At 37.9% G+C, this 11903-nt stretch overlaps 1 protein-coding gene across 1 annotated transcript in view; it reads right to left on the reverse strand.

Annotated features, from left to right (window-relative positions):
• Positions 1-11903, reverse strand: part of THSD7B (thrombospondin, type I, domain containing 7B) — a 904077-nt gene that overhangs the window by 32339 nt on the left and 859835 nt on the right. The window contains exons 22-25 of the mRNA XM_006834598.1: positions 6085-6244; positions 3987-4160; positions 3787-3882; positions 796-878 (exon numbers count right to left, since the gene is read on the reverse strand). Of these exons, the coding sequence (XP_006834661.1) occupies positions 796-878; positions 3787-3882; positions 3987-4160; positions 6085-6244 (513 nt within the window). The remainder of the gene's footprint in view (positions 1-795; positions 879-3786; positions 3883-3986; positions 4161-6084; positions 6245-11903) is intronic.

The raw sequence follows: 11903 nt of genomic DNA on the forward strand, positions 1-11903 counted from the left end.
AGGGCTCCTTTGCAAACCTAGTGACTATAGTAAAGAGTTTAATCAGCTTTGAAGTAGAATAAACTAGTATCGAGGATTTGAATTATTTTTAAGGAAATCATTCTTGAATGAACACACTATAAAAAGAAACCTGTTTCTTTAAGAAATGCAACATAACTTTAAAATATATATATATATATCTGCACTGCCTACTATGAGTGCCATTGACCAGAATACATTACCCATTTTCCATTAATTCTTGAGCACCGGTAAATGGGAGTTGAGAGAGAGCAAGGGAAGTAAGATTTCAGATACATATAACGTGCTTTCAATCCAAGCCACATATTCAGCTTATTTAAAATAAACATTTACTTACACTAGTAATCCCAGTTTAATCAGTTCTACTAATCTACATTTAGCAAATACAAACACACATTTAATTATATTTTTTCAAAATAGTTTAGGTGTATGGCAGTTTAAAAATAGAAGAAAAGAACACATATTGGTAAGTAAACCTAATATAAATTGTACTTCCGAAAGACATTCTTAACTAGCAATCGACTTAGAATAAAATAAACAAAAAGAACCAAAAATAAATAAAAAATAAAAAACAAAACAAAACAAAAAACACCCCTGAACACTGGATCCTGAGGAGAAATTTGTAATAGCTGTGAATTCTTGTGCAGATGCCTCTAGATGGTATCGTGGGCACACAGAATCACTGCTTGTGCTGTGCAGACTGGAGAAGAACATTCAACAGTACATGTTTAACATGGCAATTAAAATACTCGTAGAAGGTTCCAATACATGACTCACCTGAGTGCAGTAGGAGAAAGGTTTTCTGCAGGCTGGGTTACACTGCCTAATAGCAGCAGGGCGTGCCTGAGGGGAGCAGCCTCCTATAAAGGAAATGCCACCAAACCATCAATTGCAGATTGTCTATGATAACTATTGTTAAGTTTTTTCTCCTCTGATACTGTTCAGTTTTCACAGTACTGGTTTTCAAATTCCCTGCCAACAGAGAGGTCCAGTCCCTGTTACTGATTACTCCCAGGTGTATTGTTTGTGATGGGAGGTTCTTCTAACATAGGATGTTTACAGTGGAATGCTTATGTGTGCTTTTTTGCCATGTGATTCTAACACATGACTGTATTTCAAAGCATAGTGTATGGTACCAAAATTAGTATAAGAATTGATGAATTCTCCAGTTTAAGGTCTGGGATGAAAAACATGTTTAGAATACTCATTTGATGTTCATCTTTCTACAACCCACAAACACCATAACTAGGCAAATGTCACACATGAATATTTAAAAGCAAATATTAAACTCTAGGAAAAACAACCATAGATCAGACACATTACGTATAGGTGCTCAGTAATACATGGACATGAAATTGTGATTCTCTATAATGTGAAAATCTTATAAATACTAGTCTTGACTTCCTGGATTTGAAATAGTAGAGACATATGAAACAGTTTAAGAACAGTTAGCATGGTAGAGTAGTATATAAACTGCATTTATATATTATTGGCTACATATACAGACCAACACTATGTATATATTACTTTAATTGTCAACCAGTTATAGACTGTTATTCTGTAGCTAGTGAAAATGTAAATGTAGACATTTTGTAACAAAAGGAGGAGAGTGGTTGATTTTGCAGTCCAGGAGTAGAGGACCCTGGTACCATCAAAGAAGAGCAGAATGCCGGACCCTATCCAGAGAAGCAGTGACACTAGAGATGGAGGCAGAGATGATGACGTGGAGAGATGGAGCAGCTGGTGACTCTGCACTCAGGGAGGGAGAGGGGCTGTGTGCTGGTGGCCGGGAGGCAGGCTTGTGGGGTATACCCTTTCATTGTTTGATGATGCATGGAGGGGATTGTAATCGTTGCAGAGAAACGAAATACTATAGTTTACTTGGCAGAACAGCTTTATATTCATCCTATCACTCAATTCACAATAAATGCTTAAAAAAAAAAAAAAAAAAGCTTTGGTCCTAAAACAGGGTAGAGGACCATCAGATTTGTATTCTCTCTGGAATAAAGAAGCGAAACCTCAAAACTAAAGCAAACATACACACAAACAAATCCACAATTCATAGTTAACACCTAGGAATAAACTTGATAATATAAATGTTAGTATCAATAACCATGCAGACATGTTATTAAAAACTATTTTGAGAGGGGTATTCTCCACTATTTAAACTAATAATCTGTAAAGTAAAATGGGTGTTGCCCTGGAGTGAGAAATCTCTTAGGAACTGGGAACAAAATATTAGAACTTTTGCAGTATCTAAAACACTTTTGTTTTAGTTTTAAGATGAAAATTAAATCCTGGTGTGGTGCTGTGGGATAAAGCTCTGGACCGCAAGGTCGATTTGAACCACAGGGTTAGTGGTTCAAATTCACCAGCCACTCCTTGGAAATCCAATATAGGATCGCTATGAGTCGGAACTGATTCAACACCACTTAACAGCAACAACAGCAAATATTGAACTGTTATTGGTGACCTGAGCTCATTTATCGATCATGATTATTACTTAATATGTAAATGTACAACATAGACAAAGGAAAAGGTTCAGACAGAGAATCTGATGATGCAACAATTTACTCTCAACAAACTTCCGAGAAGGTTGGATGCTTTCTGTCTTTCTGGTGGGGTAGACATAAGCTATTTAAACAACAACTCACAAAATATGCAAGTATCTAAAAAGATGATTGTGAATAGTTTAATAATGCAGGAACAAGGAGACAGCATAGCTGACAATTCTTTTTCTCCTATAGGCATCCCTAGTTGTTATTATAGCGGCCCTATATAGGGTTTCCAAGAAGTAGCTGGTGAGTTCAAACTGCTGACTTTTCAGTTCACACTGACCTTGCATTGTAGTGATTCCCCTACAGCACCATTCCAGGACTCCCACCCCTAGTATATGGTTTTTATCAGCCACTAAACCCGCTGTCACTGAGGAGATTCCAACTCATAGCAATCCTGTCTAGTATTTCCAAGACTGTAAATCTTTACAGGAGCAAACCACCTCTTCTCTCTTGGAGCAGCTGGTGGGTTTGAACCACGCACCTTGAGCTTAACAGTCCAGTTCTTATTCTACAGCTCCATTAGGACTCCTTACATTAAGAACATTAAAAACAAAACAACAACAACAACAACAAAAAACCTTTAAAATGACTGAAAAGACCATTTAATTGCATATACCATCATAAATGATGAACCTTTATCTCTATCTTATTATGCACATAGTTATTAAGTAATAATCATGATTAGCAAACATTTTTTAAAAATTAAGTTTCTAGTATGTGAATATAAGCTTCTGTAACTTAGAGCAAATTATTTTAGCACTATTGACAAGTATGGTAATATTTTCAATTTTACAAAATTTACCAGTATCCATTCTTTCAGTTTACATTTTAATATAGGCTTTCTAAGTTAGCACTGTGGTATACTATATTGAGGCGTGTCATCAGAATTCAACCTGTATGGTTCATGATTTAAAATTTTAGTGACCATTGTTTTAAGCTAATGTCTGTTTCTTTCATTGTCTGTCTCAGATCATGATTTTTAAGGAAATTTTATTGTGTTTCAGTGCATTTCTTTAACTTGTCTGATACATTTTGGATCTCCTAATAGAAGTGTTTGTATTGCAAACAATTGTCTAATGACAATTTTCCATGAAGACTCTGTAAGGCCACCTGCCTATTTATTCCTTGCTTATAATATGTAAGCTAATTCTTACAAACAGCAAGACTCAGAACTCTCTGAAGTGTTTCTGTGAGTGATATGAAGGAATACCTGTAACATTAATGCCATCTGAACGTTGACACCATACAGTTCGCTCATTATTGTTCCAAAGACTTGCTTTCCATGTGTAGTGATAGCATTTGCCTCCTGGAAGTAAATAATATGACAGTACGTCTATTACATCTCACATAAACATAGACCAAGCATTATTAATCTACTAGGGTGAAAGAACTGAAAAGTGCTCTGGATACCTGTACAAGGGCGTGTTTCTAGAACCTGTTGGGGGCAGCTGTCTTGGTTCTCAAATGACTGAATTATAAATGTCCGTGACCTAGATTGGCGGCCCACAGTCTCAAAGCTTCTTCCTTTGATGCAGGTTAATTCACAGGTACTCCATTCTGACCACTGAGCTAAATGGCAGTCTCCTGTACCACAGCACAGTGAAAAGGAGCAAAAACAGCATGAAAACAAAGACTTAACAACATGTCAGTGAACAGAATTCACACGAAGATTTGGGATTGTGGTACAGTGATATATGCAGGTTCTAGATACTATAAATTTCTATTTTCACATATTTTCCATTAGAAATACTAAGAATGGACTTCTGGTGTGGTGCTGGAGGATCAGCACTGGACTGCGAACCACAAGGTCAACAGTCAAAATTCCCCAGCTGTTCCTCGGAAACCCTGTAGAAAGTCACTATGAGTCAGAACCGACATGAAGGCACTTAACAATCAACAACAAGAATGATGTAGCAATTCATCGTTCCATTTACTTTTAAAAGACAGTGCCAAAAAGTAGGTCTCTCTTGTAGTCATATCTAGAGAATAGTATGCATTGGCCCATGATAGTAACATTTCTTAAAGATCATAGTAACTCAATTTTCAAAGATCGGCACAATGACGTCTTAAAATAATGCTCATAGAAACCATGTAAAAAGGAATAAGTAGGTCACCAACATGGATTATCATTTGACCTAAATAATTTTAATACTTCAGATACATATATGCAAGTTGTTGTTAAGTGTTGTTGAGTCACCAGCCAGCCTACTCCTATCAGCTGGCTGGTGGGTTTGAACTGCCACCCAGTCAAGTGCTGACCCTACAGTAACACAGGAGGACTTCTAATACATACATATCTGTGTGGTGATGGTGGTGGTGGCTATGTGCCGTGGAGTCAGTTCTGACTCATAGCGACCCTGTACAGGGTTTCCGAAGCTGTAAATCTTTACAGGAGCAGAAAGCCTCTTCTTTTCCCCATGGAAAAGCTGGTAGTTTCGAACTGCTGACCTTAAGGTTTGCAGGCCGATTTGTAACCACTACGCTACCAGAGCTCCTTACATATCTATGTTGTTGTTGAGTGCCGTTGAGTCAGTTGTACATATCTATGTAGGTATATATAAATACATAGTCATATGTGTATTTATATACTTATATTTGTGTATATGTAGGAGTCCTGGTGTGGTGCTGCAGGATAAGCACTGGACTGCTAGGTCAGTTTGAATTGCAAGGTTGGTGTTTCAAGCTTACCAGTCACTACTCGGAAACCTTTTAAAGGGTCATTATGAGTCAGAATTGACTTGACAACACTTGACAACATATGTATATGTGTGTGCACATACACGTAAGGACACATTAAAAACCTTAAACCTACAGCAACATGTATACATTTTATATAATGTTGGCATTTATAAAGAACTTTAATGTTTAGAGGAGCCCTGATAACTCAAGATCAGTGGTTGAAACTCACCAACAGCTCCTCAGGAGAAAGATGAAGCAGTCTGCTCCCAACAAGATTGACAGTCTTGGAAACCCTATGGAGTAGCTCTACTCCATCCTATAGTGTCACTGTGAGACAGAATTGACTCAACAACAGTGGACTTGGTGCTTTAACTGTTTAGAGAGTGGTTTCACAAAACTATGTCCTTCCTTTTCTCCACAGGCTATCATTCAAGCATTCATCGCTCCTGATTTGGCTGGCATCTTTTGAGTGCTGGTCAATGTACAGGTGCTAACAGGGCAGGTACTATGAACAAAGTTTCTAGATGAAGAAACTTTTGCTCAGAGGGTCAGACTATTTGCTCAAAGTAAAACACCAGTGAAGTGGTAGGAACAAGATTCTAACTTAGCTCTTCAATCTCCAAACCCAGTACTTTTTTTTTTTTTTCTGCTCTTATATACTCTGCCTCCATCAAAGCAGTAACTATATTTCAAAGTGGTAACCACAACTAAACATGATTTAAAATTAATTAAGAACATAAGTTTTGATGAAATAGAATTTTTCTAGAATAAATAGGAAAGGAAAAATAGAGGATCACATGGAAGGCACCTCAATGTTAGAGTTGCATACCTGGGCAAGGCACAGAACACAGTTGCTTCAGGATTCTGTCCTGAAAGGGCATCTCTCCACACAATGCCTTGTCTACTTGTATAGGTGTCTGTGACATTGAACCATTGTGGACCACGCATGAAGGGATGCGGATCTGAACTCCTTCTCCACAGTCTCCACCCTGTAAGAGTACAAGAATGCTCTCAGAATATCTCAAATAGTTCCCATTCTCAGAGTTTGGCTTCTGCCACCACTGGTCAAGGCAACACTAGTTGTACACTTAGGAAGCTTGCTCCTCTGTTGTTGTTGTTATGTGCCGTGGAGTCGGAACCGACCCATAGCGACCCTGTACAGGGTTTCCGAGGGTGTAAATCTTTACGGGAGTAGAAAGCCTCATCTTTCTCCCGTGGAGCAGCTGGTAGTTTCGAACTGCTGACCTTGCGGTTCACAGCCTGAGTCGTAACCACTACGCTACCAGAGCTCCCTCTAGGAAGGGAGTTATCTCTTGATTATTGATAAGGATGAGCAATAGTTGTTGGCTGGCTAGAACTGAGTTAGAAATACAAATTTATGCCATGAAATGTATGTACTCAGAATATGACGACTCAATTTGGAACTCAGCCAGGATTAATTAAAAATCAAAGCAACACAAAATTCATCTAGGTATAACAGATAAAATGGCCTAATCCATAATGCCTCCCCAAGAGAGCATGTACAGCCACAGGGCAAAAACTTTTTTTTTTTTACTTTGCTTTTGTAGAGAATTCAGTACTTTCTCATGTGGATTAAACTGGGGTTTCCACTAAAACACTGTTTTTCCTCTATTGCCACAAGAAATTGGTTTCCCAGTATGCGTTCTGTGCTGAATAATGTTCATTGAAGATATTTCATACAAATCCCAAACTCAATTCTAAGATTAGTCTAGGCAATTAGGATATTTTTTCACAGTGTTTCACAGAAACAGAATCCTAAAATTGAAAGAGCTCTAAATGACTATCTGTCCCAGCCATTTGTGTGATGAAAGATTTCCTTCTATAATGTTCCTGACAGATACTCGTGAGAATTTTCTCTTCAATTTTATCCAGGTGCTCCAACTTCAAAAATAAGTCCATTGGATGCTTGGATAGTTTTACTTGCTAGCCCTTGTTTTAAGCATAGATGTCCTGAAAAACAGAGCCAAAGGCAAAACTTTCATGCTACCAAAGGGCAATACCAGGGTGGTAATAATAGTGAACATGTCCTTTGGTTGTTTAAATTATTATATATTCTTGAGTGTTTTTGTGTACATCCCCTCCCCCTCAAAAAAAATTCCAAAAAACAGAGGGACTAGAAACAAATACTGTTGAATGATGATGCACAGAGGAGATTGTAATCATTGTAATGAAACAATGAATGTAAAACTGATGTTCCCCCATGTAAACTATCACTCAATTCACAATAAACACTTAAAAAACAAGAGAACTGAAGCTGGAAAGGAGGGGAAGCAAATGTAGTGTGTCACCAAGCTGGTCTCAGTTTAAGAAGTAAACACAGCTGGTTGCTTGGTTATGCACAACACCTTCCAGGCAGGTCATATGGTATCAAATGTCTTAGAATCATCCATAAAGTGTGTGGGTGGGTGGGTGGGGGTGAAAGCCATTATTGTACAGCTGCCACTTAGATCCAGTTCTCATTACTCAGTGTTCATTCTATGGAGTATTAATTCTCATATATTTTATACGTTGTGTGACTAAGCTTCCTCTAAGGCCAAAAGTTGGTAGAAGATCCAAAGCCTTTATGACTACCGCTGCTACAGTCACTGAAAGAGAGAGAGAGAGCGAGAGATGCTACACCCATTGTGAGGAGACTGTCTCACAACTTTTCACTGGAAAACAAGAGCTCATCTCCTTCTTGGCTTATCTCCCCCACAGGACCCCCAAACTTTCAGGCTTAGACTTTGGCTGCTGTGGCTTTTGAAGTTTCAGGAGGGATAAAGTACAAGATGGTCAGCTAAAGCAGCTATGGCAGTGATCCAAGACATGGAATTAGTGATCTGGTCAATGAAAGGCATGCTGAGAACCAACCAGACAAGGTGTGGTGCCACTGGCTGCTAGGTGTCACATGCAGGTCATGAATAAGCTGATGGAGGGGCAGGGTAGCAAAGAAAAGCTTCTTTGTGACAGATTCTTGACATCGAGGAAGATGTGACCCAAAGACATACTGGCAAAAAAGAAAAGGTCCAATTTGTAGGAGCCCAAATTATAGTAACTTAAAAATATAAAAGACACATTAGTCAGGGCCACCATGGCATCATTTTGGGAAGTTTTAACAGGAACTGTGATTTATTTATCTATGAGTCCCATGTTTGAGCTATCTGTAATTCATAACTGCTCTAATTTTTTCAAGGGATATTTAATGGTTACAAAATAAAAGCAAATGGACCCTGACTTTGAAACTTATTGCACTTTTTGGATATGAATGAGGATTCAAAATGTATTTACAGCAGATTCAAAGCACATACTCTTGTTTCCAAATTGGAAAATAACTAGTGCTAACTAAATGTAATTTGGTGGGAAGAATTTTCTTATTCTTGATAATCTTCTTCCATATGGTCTCTTATTCCAGATGATGGATCCATTGCAGAATTGTCTAAATGTATTGATTTGCTCTAGAAAATCAGACTTTGTGTACTTGGAGAAAAGAGTCTGAGGATATATACAACATGTATGAAATTTGAAATTACTGATAATTGAAACTCCAGGTAATAGAAAGCTCAACTGATTATATTTTTACTTGGCATTCCACAAAATTGTGTGTGAAGAAATGACAGAAAGCAAGCCTACATCAGGTTATCATGTTTAGCAACAGTATAAACAGCAGTATGGTCCTAGTGTGTGTCTTGGGATCATATTCAGTCTTAATCTCTTATACCTTTAACAACAACAGTTCCAATATGAAGACAAATCAGTATCAGAATGATAATTCTACCCTTCAAGCAAGCATTCATTCAACCACATTCATGAGACTCTATACACTAGGGTCTGGAGACAGATTCCGGCTTCTTAGCAATACTGCGAAAAAGGAGGATTCTTTTTCTAACTAGCCACCATCTAGATAATTAATGAAGATTTTTTTATATATTGAATTGGCATATCCAACATCTGTGGAGAGGCGGATGGTGTTAATAATCATAATTACAGTTTTAATCAAAATTATAATAACAACTGCAATTGACTGAGTTCTTACTTAATGTCAGACACTATGTTAAGCACTTTATATAAATTGTCGAATCTTTACCAGTCACTCTCAGAAACCCTACACAGGTTCCCTAAGTTGCAACCAACTTGATGGCATGCAACAACAATCCCTACTAAAGTAGCCCAGAAGAGTAAGTATTATTGTTATCCATAATGCTATGGATTTCATTATGTAACTCCCCCAAAAAATATGTGTTGTAGATCCTAACTTCTCTGTCTGTGGTTATGACTGCATATTGGAATAGTTCATGATTGTGATGCTAATGAGGCAAGATTAACGTAGGGTGTATTGTGTTTCAACTGCTTTTGAGATATAAAAGAGATTAAAAGAAAAAAACCAGGAAGATGAGACAGAGGAACAGAAATGTCAAGTTACATGAGGATCATCCAAGAACAAAAGCTCAGAAGAGACAAATACCTTTCCCGAGGGCGGAGAAAAGGAAAGCCTCCCTCTAGAGCAAAGGTGGACACACTCCAGCCCTCCTAAAGCAACCACAGTTCCAGTCATCTGATTGTTATTGTTGTTAAGTGCTGTTGAGTCAGTTCTGATCCATAATGACTCTGTATAGAGTTTCTGAGGAGCAGCACATTAACCCACAGCACCACACCAGGACTCCAGCCATCATATTGGGTGGTGGTAGTGGTGGCTGTATGCCATGGAGTTGGTTCAACTCAGAGCAACCCTGCATAGGATTTCCAAGTCTGTAAATCTTTACAGAAGCAGAAAGTCTCATCTGTGTCCCACAGAAGAGCTGGTAGTTTCAGCTCATAATCCATTTAGTTAATAATTTAGTATTGCCCATGAATGATGTTATAAATTTTGGCTAAAAAAGATCCCCCACCCCTGCAAGAGGCAGCTCCTTGAATGAGGAATTCTACCTGCCTAAACTGTGAGAAAATACATTTCTGTTGTTAAAATCATCCACTGTGGCATTTCGGTTATACTTGTTGTTGTTAAGTGCTGTTGGATTGGCTCTGACTCAAAGCAACCCTGTACAGAGTTTCCGAGGAGCAACTGGTGAGTCTGAACAGCCAAACTCGTAGTTAGCAGTTCAGCACCAACAGGATTCCTTCTGTTATAACAGCACTACAGAACTAAATTATGTGTGTTAGTTATCTAGTATAACTATATATACACACATACGTCCATACACATATATGTATATATTGTATATATGTCTACAGATATTGATATGAGAGGATTTTTAAAAGTTCATGTAAATAGGATTGAAAGATAATGAAAATTTTACATGAAGTTTTTGAGCCCAATCACATAAAGGTTGGGAGCAAAGACAAAAGGATCAGTAGTTGGAAAATATGGCCTTGGTGATAGAAATGATGCTGGAGAACGCATGATAGAATTCTGCAAAACCAATGATTTGTACATTTCAAATACCTTCTTTAGACAGCATAAGAGATGACTATACACATGGACCTCAATAGATGGAATACATAGAAATCAAATTGACTACATCTGCAGAAAGAGACGATGGAAAAGCTCCATTATCAACAGTGAAAACAAGGCCAGGGGCAGACTGTGGAACAGACCATCAATTACTCATATGCAAATTCAAACTGAAGCTGAAGAAAATGAAAACAAGTCCACGAGAGCCAATATATGACCTTGAATATATCCCACCTGAATTTTGAGATTATCTGAACAGATTTGATACATTAAACACTAAAGACTGAAGACCAGAAGAGTTGTGAGATGACATCAAGAAATTCATACATGAAGAAAGCAAAAAGTCATTGAGAAGACAAGAAAGAAGGAAAAGGTCAAAATGGATGTCAGAAGAGACTCTGAAACTTTCTCTCCAGCGTAGAGTTGCTAAAGCAAATGGAAGAAATTATGAGGTCCAAGAGCTGAACAGAAAATTTCAAAGATCAGCTCGAGAAGATAAAGCCAAATATTATGATAAAATGTGCAAAGATCTGGAATCAGAAAACTATAAAGGAAGAACACGCTAAGCATTTCTCAAGCTAGGGGAACTGGAGAAAATAATTCAAGCCTCGACTTCCATTATTGAAATATTCACTGGGCAAATTATTAAATGATGCAGAAAGCATCAAGGGAAGATGGAAGGAATACAGAGAGTCACTGTACCAAAAGGAAATGGTTAATATTCGACCATTTCAAGAGGTAGCATATGATCAAGAGCCAATGATACTGAAGAAGGAATTCTAAGGTGCATTGAAGGAATTTGCAAAGAACAAGGCACCAGGAATAGATGGAATAAACATTTAAATCTTTCAAGAAAGTGAGGCAGCACGGGAGGCACTCACTCATCTCTGCCAAGATATTTGGAAGACATCTATCTGGCTAACTGGTTGGAAGAGATCCATATTTGTACCCATTCCAAAGAGAAGTGACCCAAAAGAATGTGGATATCATCAGACAATCTCTTTGATATCCCATACGAGTAAGGTTTTGCTAAAGGTAATAGAGGATCGGCTACAATCATACATTGACAGAGAACTTCCAGAAGTTCAAGTCAGATTCAGAAGGGGCCGTAGAATGAGGGATATCATTGCTGATGTCCGATGGGTCTTGGCTGAAAACAGAGAATATCAGAAAGATGTTTACCTGTGCTTTATTGACTA

The sequence above is a fragment of the Chrysochloris asiatica genome, unplaced genomic scaffold (genome assembly GCF_000296735.1).
Source record: "Chrysochloris asiatica unplaced genomic scaffold, ChrAsi1.0 scaffold00012, whole genome shotgun sequence".
NCBI lineage: Eukaryota > Metazoa > Chordata > Mammalia > Afrosoricida > Chrysochloridae > Chrysochloris > Chrysochloris asiatica.